This window comes from Patella vulgata, chromosome 1 (assembly GCF_932274485.2).
Source record: "Patella vulgata chromosome 1, xgPatVulg1.2, whole genome shotgun sequence".
Lineage (NCBI taxonomy): Eukaryota > Metazoa > Mollusca > Gastropoda > Patellidae > Patella > Patella vulgata.
In genome coordinates this window covers 1,694,240-1,708,558 of record NC_065879.2, presented here as the reverse complement: position 1 = coordinate 1,708,558, position 14,319 = coordinate 1,694,240, and the positions used below count along the sequence as shown (strand labels likewise).

Here is a 14,319-nt window from a genome sequence, read left to right as displayed (position 1 = left end):
AAATTTAAAGATGTAGAACTTGAATATGTATATTCAACTATAACTTAATGTGTGTTATTTTTTTCATTTTAGAAATGAAGTCTGTGAATGTATTTAGTCCTAGTATTCCTACCCAGATGTTACATATAGACGATTTACTACCTAATACGATATATCAAGTACAGGTTCGAGCAGCTAATATACAAGATGGTCAGGATATCTGGGGTACTTTCAGTACAATGTTAGATATCAAAACACAAATTGCTGGTATGTTTATTTACAAAAAAACAAAAAAAAACAAAAAAAAAAACACAACACAGTTTATATGGAAATACAATCTCTGGTTTATTATAGGCATAGCACGACGTTTCGACAAGTATTCTCTTATCGTTATCAAGCACAAATGATAATTATAAACCAGTGATTGTATTTCCATATAAATTGTGTTGTGTTTTTTAATGTGTTCAATCACTAAATGAAACTCAAGGATTATGTTTATTTACCTTTATATAAAATAAAGAGTAGAATTGTGTTAATTATTTTAATGGTTTCTTCTGGTTATTAACTAGTTTGATGTAAGCCAAAATATTTATAAATAGGCTGACAAGATGGATATTTGTCATCAACTTGAAAACGTGACCTGTATGTGTTACGAAACGTCATTATTAAATAATAGAGAACTAGTTATATCTATATATACCTTATGTTGTGTTTTGTTATGAATTGATCTAATGTGTTAATTCAATTAGCAGTGGGATAGGCTCATTATATGATTAAATTTTTCAAAGATAAAGCGAAAGTCAGCTTGTTTATTATTTTTATTTTCTGTCTTGAAATATTTTCTGTAAACCAGAATTTTATTATTTGTATTGTTTGAATACATGGATATGACCATTGAGTGAAAAATATATTCAAGTTAAATATCCTTTCATCAACATCCTATTAAAACACAATTTGTATGATATAACAATTACTGAGTTTATTCCACACTACGTTTCTACAAGTTCCTCTTGTCGTTCTCAAGTAAATAATGTTTTCCATATAAATTCTGCTTTAATATTATATATTCTATTACTCAATGCTGTATAATATAAGGATTTCATCATCAACATCAATTTTGTCTTTTCCAAAATTCTTCCGGGGGGTTGGATGGCTGAATGGTTAGCGTGCCCGCGCTGTATCATAAAGTCTGTCATTGAGTCGACTGGCGTGGTTTCGAATCCCCGGTTGTACGTGGCAAGGAGTAGGGTCACCTGTCCAACCTCGTGGGTTTTCTCCGGGTCCTCCGGTTTCCTCCCACTGCTAAAGACCCCTACGCGCAAGCGAATTATTGAAATAAAATTGAACCATGTGTTGGTCCCGAAATGACCTAGTTTGTGTCGAGTGGACGTTAAACCCCATTTCTCTCTCTCTCTCCAAAATTCTTCCGAAAATATTTTCAGATTTGGCTTGTTCTGTTTTATTTTAGTTCCAGTGTCAAGTCCGAGTGAAGTAAAGACTGTAGTTTTAACATCGACAACAGTATCATTACAATGGAAGGTAATAAATAGAGAATATCCTACTCGTCTTTTTTGATATCAAAAAAATAATCAACACAAGTCGATTAATTAAAAAAAACAAGACTTTGCCAATTTTTGTTTTTTTACTTTTACTTGATATTTTTTGATATAAAAAAAAGATGAGTAGATTTTATTTATCACCCAATCTTTCTTACATGCACAAATAAATAAATATAATTCTTTGCTATAGATCTTACTTTTATTGAACCTCATTACATTACGGCGTAGTGATACATCATTTTTATTGACCCAGTGTTTCCATCAAGGTCAATTAAATAAAAATAATTCCTTTTTTAATAAAAAAAGAAGTTACTTTTAATAAAAAATGAATTCTTCATTGAAAATAGAAAAAAGGTAATGGATGTTAAAACCCATTTCTTTCTATCTCTGTGTGGGGTTTCTCCAAGTAAACTAGTTTCATTATTAAAGAATTATTGAAATGAAATGCACCATATATTAGTTCTAAAATGACCTAGTTAGTGTTCAGTGGAAATTAAACCCCATTTCTATCCTTCTCTCTTTAGGGGGGTTGGGTGGCTGAATGGTTAGCACGTGCGCCCTGTACCATAAAGTCTGTCATTGAGTCAACTGGCGTGGTTTCGATTCCCCGGTTGTACGTGACAAGGAGTAGGGTCGCCTGTCCAACCTCATGGGTTTTCTTCCCACTGCTAAAGACCCCTACGCACAAGCGAATTATTGAAATAAAATTAAACCATATGTTAGTCCCGAAATGACCTAGTTTGTGTCGAGTGGACGTTAAACCCCATTTCTACCCTTCTTTCTTTTATTAGAGTTCTGTTTATTAGATACTTTGTACCAGATTAGTGAAATATACAACTTTTATTTTGTTTTAGCATTTACCTGCGAATGAAACAAATGGACCAATCCTAGCCTACATTATATCGTACAACTCATCTAATGACCAATCAGAGAAGAGGGTACAAGGTGACACGGAATCTACAAACATTGATAGTCTATCCCCGTGGACTAAATACTCTTTCACAATAAAGGCTGAAAATGAAGCTGGAACCAGTCCAATAAGTTTGCCAGCCATAGCAACAACATATGCTGCAGGTATAAAAAGAAAAATACCCATATAAGAACATATTGAAATTTTGAATGGTGCATCAATTTTATTTTTTAGTACCTTGAGATTATTTATACAGAAGCAGAGAGAAATGGAGTATAATTTGTATGCTTTTAGTTTATTGTTTAGTTTTTTACGCTTGCTCTTTACCATACTGGCAGTTCAGAGACATGAACAAACATCCATGGTTGTGTGTTTAGTTTTCATACACCCATATTGAAATGTCGTATATTGTCGTCGGTCCGGTTATCGTTCTGGTGTTCACAATTGCTTGTGGACGCTCTAGCTGCTAAAGTTAATATCCGAATGACTTTAAATTTATACCCAGTGTTTAAGGGCATGAGATGAAGAAGTCTATTGATTTTCAATGATTTCTGATAATTACTGCCAGTTATGGCCCTTGATCTCGCTAAAAAATCTTGTGGACGCTTTAGAGGCTAAAGTTAATATCTGATTGACTTTATGTTTATACAGTGTTTAATAAAGTCATAAAAAGAAGAAGCCTATCAATTTTCAACCATTTCCGATGATTATAGCAATTGATGTTAAATGTTTTGTATACTAAATGTTAGAATAGGGCCGAACTAGAAGCCAAATTGGTTGTTACTGGTAATCAGATATTAGTGTGTTGTAAATGTTTTTATTTCTGACAAAAGAAAAAAATAAGCGACAACCCTTGTTGATTCCCCGAACGACTTAGCTTCTGTGGGCTTATGTTTTTTGCCTGGCAACCTATCTTTGTTCGTATTATGTGTAGTTATTTATTGACATTGTATGTTATGCAAATGTAATAATGCTGATGGGGGCAGCACATCGTGTTGGATATCATGCGCTTTATATTTATATTATTCTTATTATTATACTGTACTGTATTTCTAGTTCCATCTGCTCCACCAATGAATATAAAAGCTGAAGCTATATCATCAGATATGATACAAATCACATGGCAGGTCAGTAAATATCTTCATAATATCAATACTTTACAACATCTAGAACAATATCAAGAGTAATTATATATAACACTCAACAACATCTAGAACAATATCAAGGGTAATTATATATAACACCCAACAACACATAGAGAAATATCAAGGGTAATTATATATAACACTCAACAACATGTGGAACAATATCAAGGGTAATTATATATAACATTCAACAACATGTGGAACAATATCAAGGGTAAATACATATAACACTCAACAACACGTGGAACAATATCAAGGGTAATTATATGTAACACTCAACAACACCAAGTGGGTCTTGCATGGGAGAATATTGAACAGTTGGTTGATGAACCCCAATTTCTACCCCAATCAATGTCATTTGAATTAATGTAAGAAAGGTCAGTAGTTACTGTAAATATTGCGTTTTATTTCAGCCCCCTCCTGTATCAACATGGAATAGTCAGTTAAATGGACATAAAGTACAATATCGGGTAACAGGTACAATTGACTGGCAAGAAAAAGTACTGGATGATATTAATCAAAGATCAATAATATTAAGGTATGATCATCCAGCTTATAGATAGTGCAACAAGCCAGATCATTCACACATAGAATGGGCTGGCTTGTTCCAAAACAAAAAGATAGAACAAATACTATTACTGTCTCTATTTGGCAATCTCTATTGAAGCTGCTGTTGTATGTTTCTTTGCCCTGTAAGCTATCTTTTTTCTTTCTTTTTTTTTTTGTAACTAAATGGATTCAATATTTTAAAACGGTTATTTAAGCGGTATTATTGGAGATTTGATAAAGAGTTTTCACTATAATAGTTAAAGATGGGTTCCCGCGTACAAACTGGGTGATTTAATGGTATATATGGACCAAAAACATATTCAAACTAATCAATTTGTCATAATTATGCTTCAAATCCTTCTCAAACATTGTAATTGCGAAGGAATGCCCTGCTATTAAAATTTGATCAAACCAGGTCATGTTTACGTAAAGTCTTGGGAGTCAGAGGAGAATTCATTGCATACATAAGACGATGTTGTCTTTAATCGCTTATTATTTATTACAAATATCGAATCATAATTAAATTCTCGGATTATCCACAACCCGTGTCTTTTTCCGTCATTTTTATCTCAGAAAGTATTGTACGTCTAACTCTTCATAAAGTTTATCAACTTGTACATCAAGCACACAATGTTTGCTTGTGACCTTTGACATCACGCGTGCTGAAGTTCCTAATCGTCGGGCTGTTGATTAGGGGAACCCTTACATTTTTGTCCTGTATACGTTCCATGAATGTTTTTCGGGTAATCCAGTATTTTTCTAGTAAGATTGGATATCTCTACTTTCCATATATACCAAAATTGCCATACTTTTATTGGAAATAACCACCCGATAAATACTTTTCTGGGAACCAATCTTGAACTAGATAATGTTAACCAAGATTTTAGCAATTGAATTTTCGGCCTAGGCTCGATCATCATTACTAATTTCGGTACGATAAAAAAACATAGTCTTGATTATCCATTTTTGCATTTATCATCAGTGAGGAGCGTTGAGTAGCAGATCGGATTCAAATTCAATGAAAATCGGACATATAAGATGGCATCGAGAGTTGATTATGGTCTGGATAAGTTAATTAATGTCTAATTAATAATTTAGATAACATTTAAAACCTAAAGAAAGACTTGCAATAGGCAGATTTAGATCTTGTATAATGTATGTTTAAAGTATATTTTGTGTATATTTGACAGTAATTTATTTATTTGGAAAGAGTATGATATAAGATTAGCTGTTTATACTCTACAAGTGGTTCCAGGAGTTGGACCATATTCTACAATAATAACAACCAAAACATTACAAGCTGGTAAATGTTTTAATATTAATACGTTTTTACAAACCGATTTTGCAGTGTTATTAAAAGGATCTCTTGGTAGATGAAATTCTTCAAATTTTAAAGTTAATTTCCTTCGAGTTCATGTGGGCTAATTAGGTCATCTATCCAATCCACAAAGCTTATTTTGTTTATCTTTAGCCATTACTATATGTTTCTTCCAAAATGACCATTTTATTGTGTTTAATTTTATTTAAATTACTTTCCTTTCTTAAGAATTTAGATTTTATTTATCACAGAAATATTTACTGCTCAAGTTTTGATTGTTTGCAAGGATAATGAACGGCCATTTAATTGGACCCATATTTTAGTCAATTAGTTATTGTATGTAATATATTTGTCTTCGTTTCAGCTTCTGGGCCAATAGGAAATATATCCTACATAGCAACCAATAACAGTATTTTGTTGTCATGGCAACCACCAGAAGAATTAAATGGTGTTGTATTGTATTATGTATTAAAATATCATTCCAGAAATAGTTCAGGTAAACATTCCATCAGACATTTCATAAAGCCGTGTTTACACGATACAACCAATCCATACAACCGTCGGATACAACAGTTGCATCCGACCAAATCATCAGACAAATGGTCGAATGGACAGCTTGTTGTATGGATAGGATCAGTTCTATTCTCATTGGATCAACTCATGCAATAGCCAATCAAATTGCATTATATTATAGACAACGTCGTATGGTGTATGACGTCATATCTGATTTGGCAACCTGAATTCTTGATTAAAGATGTTTTGATTCTAAACCTATCTGCGACTGAATTAAAATATCTAATAACTCTGTATGTGAATCATGGACTTTGTGGAACCCGCGGCATGAAAACTATACGAAGACAGGGGTGAGAAGTGTCGCCTTACTGCCATTTTATCCATTTACTACTAAGGAACAAAATGTTGCCATACAACGAATAGAACCATTGTATTGTGTAAACAGTCGTCCAATATGTTGCATTTGACGGTTGTATGGATTGGTTGTATTGTGTAAACGTGACTTAAATGTACATGTTTAGTAAACAAATAAAAATTGCATTCGGGAGGTTTCTCTAAATTCTTACTTAACTTCAAATTCCTCATTTATATTAAGTACAGTGTTTATATTACCGCATTTTTGTGCAATAAATGTGGGGAGTCGTTGTATAAGATTCATTTGGTGCAATAAATGTGGGTAGTCGTTATATATGATTTATTTGTGTTACATGCTTGATAACGACTTGTGAAATGTTGCAGTGATAAACCATAGTAATCCATAAATATCCATATCCATAAATAATGTGTTATTTGATTCGTTATATATGATGCCAACCCAAAAAATTCTTGAAATCCCATAACAGTATATTGTTTATATGTGCACATAACTTCATAAAAAAAAACAAATAAAAGTCTGGATACTTATGTTTTAGGGCAGGATGTTATTATTATTATTATTATTATTACAGAATTAAATGAAACAAGTATTAAAGTATATGAAAGTAATAAAACAGTTTATAATCTGGAATCAAATACAGTATATGATATATCTATTGGTACGGTTAATAAAGCTGGTCCAGGACCATCCGTCTCAACTATCATCACTACTTGTAAGTATTACTATATATCTGCTATTTATTTATTTATTTATTTATTCTTCAAGTAGGGGGCCATGTTGGCTAAGTGGGTAAGACGCTGGCTTGCTAGCCTGGAGGTCGGATGTTCGATCCCTACATTGGCCGAGAAAGTTCATCCATATTTTTCAGAGTGCTTCCCCCTTGTCAGTGATGCAGGAGAAGAACAGCTGTCTAGTCGTTCTGATGGTGCGAAAAAAACGAGGTCCCATGTACGCATTGGCGTGCACATAAAAGATCCCTTGACAGTTGGAATTCAATAAAAGAGTAGGCCTTAGTGCCGCTGTCCGTGCAAAATTTCCCTTATAGCACACTGTATGGCGTATGCCCGTCTTCAATAGCCCAGTTCGGAGCAGAACAGTAGGACGTTAAACCCCATTACATTTCATTTACTTATATTTCAAGTAAAGATTACAACATGACAACAGACAACATAGATCTGTATATGAAATAAGAACTATGTGCTGTTTTGTATGATTGGGATGTGAAATAAAACGAGAATATAGAGGAATGGTGTCATGAAGAGATCTTTACTTAGGATAGCCCATAAAGCCTGATGTAAATTTGGGACTAAAGATGAACTAAAATGACATGTTAGTCCTAAAAAAATCTTTGTGTGCTTGTCTTGAGTTGACATTAAACCTTCCTTACATTTGTTTCAGTACCCAATAATCAAATAAATACTGATTATGATAATATAGCAACAGATTCAACGTCAGATACACCATCACCAGTAGATGGCAGCACCATAGGGTTCGTTCAAGATTCTGGCAACGATAATCAACCAACGAAAAACATACCAGTTATCGTTGGTGGCAGTTTAACGGCCGGGTTATTTGTCTTGTTTATTATAATACTTATAATTTATAAATGTGTCAAGAAACGAAGATCTGATCGAGATAATTACGGTGAGTTTATTTAATTTACATTTTATTATTGATCAAATACTGTAAAACAAGAAATTAATGCTAGCAAGAAATGTGATCACTTGCTCGTCAAATTATTCTCAGTGAGTATTAAGCAATGGTTAACCCTGCCGTTCGTGGAAGGGGTAGTTTCTAGCCATCACTCTGTACAGGCTAAGTTAGGGGTCTCCGTCATTGACTGGATTTGATTGTCTTCCTTCTGTGATTTGAAATTGAATGTAACATGCATAATACGTCGATTTTTTGTTATTGTGAAAAGAATATTCAATTTTACAAGTGCTTGTGGAATTAATTATTGATTATTTGGGTCACATTCGAAATTGAATGATGCAGCCTAAATTTCTTGTTTTAAAGTATTTGAAAAGACACCATGTTGAGTTTACATGTACATGTATGCCCGAATCAATTTTCATTATGCTTTCATGAAAGTCATTATAAATAAATTATATTATCTTTTTTTTTTTAAATGGCTTTAAGTAATTGTGATTTAACGCAGCTGTAATTAGTTCCAGGTATATGTTTTATGTTAATTAACAAGATTCTCCAAATATTATGCACATAAATTATATTTTTATTTGATTAATTCTAAGTTGATTTAAAACAGTGGTTCTCAACCTTTTTTCCCAACGGCACACCTTGGAACACATGAGTAAATAGTGGCACACCTGGCTAAATATATATGAAAAATATTTTAATTTTGCGAAATAAAAATATGGCAAGTCAGACGGCATACGAACCATAGACTGAGACCAGTCATAGACACATAGAATGACTCGAACTAAATAAGGAAAAACACAGTTATGAACTTATCAGTAGACACCAGTGAATACTCAGTTGGGATCACATGTTTTTTTGCATTTTCTTAGTGTGCCATTCAAAATTTCGCGGCACACCTATGATGATGTTGAGGCACAACTAGAATGATGTCGAGGCACAGTGGTTGAGAATCACTGATTTAAAGGAACTAACACACTCTGATTTAGATCAGATGGAAGGGTTTTATTTAGGTTGGTCATGTGATCCGCTCTTTCAATTAAATATTCTTTTTTAAACAATTAGAGAAAGTCGATTTTTGTACTGTTTTTAGTCTCATTTTTGGCTTAAAATGTTAAAACTTGAAAACACGATCAGTTATTTCTCACCATATAAACTTTGTAAAATTATTTGATTTTTGACCAAAGTAAAAGAATGACTTTCTTTTTAGACTTTACCATGAACCATATAAGATGGAGAGGAGTCAACATAGGCCTAGCCTGTTCTCCAATCCATTTTCAAATTAAATAAAATGTTGACCTAAAAAAAATATAAGATTAATTATTATCTGTTATATATTGTGCATATTGTTTGGAACATTGTCTCTTGTCCGATTTTGATTTTTGAATAAAGTTGTTTTAAATAGTCTTATTTTGAAATGTTTCTATATTATCACTGTCAGCCTACAGGGCATATTTTAATAGTGGATTTACCCAAGCGGTAGGTATATATAGTCTAGTAGACCTAGAAAATGGTTTTTTTTAGGATTATTTTTGCTTCACTGTTATTTTTCTGGAATGTTTTATCATATACAAGGTATTGAGTGATACTTGAGAAACAGAACTTCTGAATAATATTATTTTATTTTATGATCAGTAGTGGAATACCGCGTTTTATCAGTGAAATAAACGTGTTATTCCACTGGCTAGTTGTTTTTACCTAAAATGATTTGTAAAATCATAAAATAAATAGAACATTTGTCGTTTTGTCGTGAATAACATATTTTATTTCATCTCTAAGCAAGAAAACGTTTATATTTTCACGAATGCTACGCATTCTTGAAAATATAAGTTTTCTTGCTTCTTGATGAAATAAAATATGTTATTCACTCTAAAACGACAAATATCCTCTATATAATGAAATAACAAGGCTTGCTCAGGCTTTCTAGAACAAATGATGCCACTTTCTGATACAATTTATTATAATATGAAATGGTCACACAGCTGGCAGTTTTTATTATATAGATTAAATACAATTTGTGGTCATATCTCTAACAAGAATAATGCACTCACTGATAACATCAGCGTTTTAGTTACCAGTGCTATTAATATAATAAGCATATCATGCCTCGCGTCAGATATGTTATTACTCACATGTTAGACTATAAATAATTTGAGTACTGGTTAAGATCTTGAATGTAGAAACCAGAACATTTGACAGAAATAGTTTTAAGCTACATGTATGAATGTTTCTCAAGCATCACAAAATGATATCCATTTCTTTATTTTAGCGAGTTTTACTCCGCATTATTTTATTTATTTATAGTTAATAATAGTCAGTATATTATTTTCAAGCCTAAATGTCTTTAGTTTTTTAGAGTTTTTCGTTAGACTTTTTTTCATCAACCCAGATCACAAACATATGACCGTTACATTAAAACATGTTAACACTATCGATACAAACAGACCCGTAGCTAGCAAGGGGGGCAGCCCCCTTAGGTTCGAACCGTGCCCTTTCCACAGGACATAATATGAAGCCAACGACCAACATGCCCATATCAGTGTGGGCTCCCCATAAAACCGATTGACATTGGTTGGGCTGCCCTGCTTGCGCCCCTCCCCCCACTACCTACCCAAACCTATACCACTCAAATAGACAATTACTCTATTAGTACTAATAAATGTAAAAGATCCCAGGCAAAATTTCCCTCATAGCACACTGTATGGCGTATGCCTATCTTCATTAGCCCAGTTCGATCAGAACAGTAGGACGTTAAACCCCATTTCATTTCATTTCATTTAAAGACTGTTGTATCCCTTCTTTTTGGGTGTATAAATGATACATGTTTATAAAACACCATAATAAAATGTTATGGTAATAAAATGTTTGTAACCAAATGACCTATTTGGTATATTTGAAATGGCAATAATTGTGACATGAATACTACTTTTTAGCACCCCCTCCCTTTTCCTCCTGGCATTCTTATTCCACCGACTCTTAACCCTGGAATCTGTGTCTTTGGTTACTGGGAAATGTATTTAAATCTTGATAAACTATTAATTAAAGTATATATATATATACATATACAAATAATATCAACGTGTTTTTCTTCAGTAAGAAAAGATCTTTTCCATTATATGATCAATGCAGAGCGATACGTTGTGAAAAAACAGACAAACTGATTAAATTATATTCAAATGATTTTCAGACAATATTTCATTTGTACTTGTAATAAATATATTTAGTAATATTATTGATATCAGATAATGTATATAGAAATAAATATACAGGAAAGCCTTGATCATATATTTGAAAAGAGCTCTTTAAATATAGAATTTAGCTTAGAAATAATATATTCATCAGAGTTTTGAGTAATTAACCAGTATACTATATTTTAACCATTTTATCTTGCAGTGATACCATTTGCATATAAATCAAAAAGATTTTCATCAATTACTGAAAGGTAGGAAGATGTACAGTTTTATTATTTAAATTCTCAGCTCAGAATGAAGTAATTTAACTGAAATTTTCAACATGTTCCCTTTTCATTATCTAGCTTTTAACTATTATAGCGAAATCTATCGGCCCTTTATCTAGATCTTACATAATGTATCTTTTAATATTACTTTATTTATCCAAGACATGTAAAGATGGAGGTCAATTTGAATTATTTTATGAAAAGGGTGTTTTTAATATATATTTATTTGATGGTGGATATATTTAGCCTCTATTTTTAACTTTTATTGATGTATCTTGGTGCTTTAAACTTACACCATTTGCTTAAAGGGCTCTTGAAATTGAATATATTTGGTAATTGTTTGTCCCCTTATAATTCTTCTTCTTTACATTCCAAATGTCACCATTGTAGAAACAATCATATGTTAGTCTCAAAATGATATAGGTAGATGTTAACATAATTAAGTTTCCAGGAGAGCAACATTTTTTATCTGACCGTAGATTAAACATATCAAACATAATTGCTAAATATATCTTGTTAGAACCAATTTACCTCAGATTAAGTCTCATGAGTGAGTAATCATGGACCAGAATTTTCCTTATTATTACAATATTTATTTCAAGAGATGAGAATGGTTCCAATAGCACAGTCAACACACAACAGACGGATATACCTACAACCAATAATAGTCAATCACAGTATTCTAAATATGGTAGTGTAGTACCTGAAGACAATATCACACAGACCACCCAATACGATAGTCAGGTAATATCTATATGTGTTTCATATATATGTCATATGAGCAGCTTCTGACTCTATGATGTCAGACATTGATTAATCAATCAGCGTTGTTGCGGGGATCACGTGGCTAAGTAGGTAAGGCGCTGGCTCGCTAGCCTGGAGGTCGGGTGTTCGATCCCTGCATTGGCCGAGAAAGTTCATCTCGATTTTCCGGCGTGGTTTCCCCTTGTCAGTGATGCAGAACAGAGAGCCTGACAAGGACAGCTGCCTAGTCGTTCGGATGGGACGAAAAACCGAGAACCCGTGTACACTTTGGCGTGCACGTAAAAGATCCCTTGGCAGTTGGAATTCGATATAAGAGTAGGCCGTAGCGCCGCTGCCCGGGCAAATTTTCCCTCATAGCACACTGTATGGCGTATGCCCGTCTTCAATTAGCCCAGGTTAGGTGCAGAAGCGTAGGACGTTAAACTCCATTTCATTTCATTTCATTTCATCAATCAGCGTTTACATTTGTAAGGGTTTACCCACAGTTCCGTGCACAGCATGTTTCATTGGTTAATTCCTCACATCAGCTAGAATGCCTGTTACATAACAATTCTTCCAGATCCTATATAGTGTTCTAAAAACAAGTAAAAGGAAATTTTGAACTTTAAAAAACGAAACGAAATAGGATCTGTGTTTTAATCAGATTGTGAAAGGCGCTGCCACCAAGCCCCATCCAGAATTTGGGAGGTTGGATGGGCAGGATGGCTCAATGGTTAGCACGTGTGCGCTGTATCATAAAGTCTGTCATTGAGTCAACTGGCGGGGTTTCGATTCCCCGGTTGTACGTGACAAGGAGTAGGGTCGCCTGTCCAACCTCGTGGGTTTTCTCCGGGTCCTCTGGTTTCCTCCCACTGCTAAAGACCCCTACGCGCAAGCGAATTATTGAAATAAAACTGAACCATATGTTAGTCCCGAAATGACCTAGTTTGTGTCGAGTGGACGTTAAATCCCATCTCTCTCTCTCCCATCCAAAATTTAAAAATCGTGATTAATTTGAAACTAGATGTATATTAAATAAGTCTTTTATGATTATTTTTATAGGTACCAGATTTAGTTGTAACACCTCCATTTTCTTCCACCAGTAAATCAAACAATCTTTCAAAAAGACCAGAAAGTTTCCATGGAGATTCTATAGCAGGTAGTAACTTTCAATGTTAGAATTACAGGGGCTTATTTTAATGTGCCTACATGCACAGATGTGCCTCTGGATATGAAATCTGTGCTTTGAAAATCTGAAATCCGTGTTTTGAAAAAATGTTATGTAGCCTTGTCAATCTGAGTACATTGTATGGGGAAACTGAGCTATCATTATGATCAGCGACCACTTTTGATTTCTGTTTCAAAAGTTTTGTTGACGTATTCCCACCACCACCTAAAGCACGAGAATGACATGGCGGAACATCGTCAGGTGCAGATGACAGTGAAGGTTCGTTTGACTTTGGACTGTTAATAATACTGACACGCGGTTATATAAATATAAATATGTTCATTCTGTTATATTTTGGTTATAAAAGTGTAAACGTGATATCGTGTTATAGAAGTAAAATTCTGGACATTTCCACGGAACCCCAAAACACCAGAAACCATGCTTCGCCAATAATTAGAAATATGCTCACAAACCCAGTTCATTGAAATTGGCATCTGTTCTTAATTTCGATCCAGCGGGGTTTGATGGCCAAATGGTTAGTGCATGCACGTTGTATCATAAGGTCTGTCGGTTTCCTCCCACTGCTAAAGAACCCTATGCGCAAGTGAATTATTAGAATAAAATTGAACCTTATGTTAGTCCCGAAATGACCTAGTTTGTGTCGAGTGGATGTTAAACCCCATTTCTATCATCTCTCTCTCTTTTCAAAATCTACATATAAATGTTTGGTATCTTCCGATACATTTCATACACAACTACATAATATCAGAATTTATAAAAGGAAGGGAAGCACCTGAAACTACAGGGACTTGACCCTTGTTAATAGTAGCGTTGTATCATAAGGCCTGTCATTGAGTCGACTGGCGTGGTTTCGAATCCCCGGTTGTACGTGACAAGGAGTAGGGTCGCCTGTCCAACCTCGTGGGTTTTCTCCGGGTCCTCCGG

At 33.8% G+C, this 14,319-nt stretch overlaps 1 protein-coding gene across 2 annotated transcripts in view; it reads left to right on the top strand.

The window, feature by feature from the left end:
- Positions 1 to 14,319, top strand: part of LOC126808511 (cell adhesion molecule DSCAML1) — a 57,032-nt gene that overhangs the window by 35,814 nt on the left and 6,899 nt on the right. For both annotated transcript variants that reach the window (XM_050533267.2, XM_050533270.2), the window contains 12 exons: positions 73 to 246; positions 1,448 to 1,518; positions 2,393 to 2,612; positions 3,505 to 3,575; positions 4,007 to 4,131; positions 5,333 to 5,445; positions 5,825 to 5,956; positions 6,921 to 7,061; positions 7,748 to 7,993; positions 11,399 to 11,447; positions 12,065 to 12,206; positions 13,269 to 13,365. In XM_050533267.2, the coding sequence (XP_050389224.2) occupies positions 73 to 246; positions 1,448 to 1,518; positions 2,393 to 2,612; positions 3,505 to 3,575; positions 4,007 to 4,131; positions 5,333 to 5,445; positions 5,825 to 5,956; positions 6,921 to 7,061; positions 7,748 to 7,993; positions 11,399 to 11,447; positions 12,065 to 12,206; positions 13,269 to 13,365 (1,581 nt within the window). The remainder of the gene's footprint in view (positions 1 to 72; positions 247 to 1,447; positions 1,519 to 2,392; positions 2,613 to 3,504; positions 3,576 to 4,006; positions 4,132 to 5,332; positions 5,446 to 5,824; positions 5,957 to 6,920; positions 7,062 to 7,747; positions 7,994 to 11,398; positions 11,448 to 12,064; positions 12,207 to 13,268; positions 13,366 to 14,319) is intronic.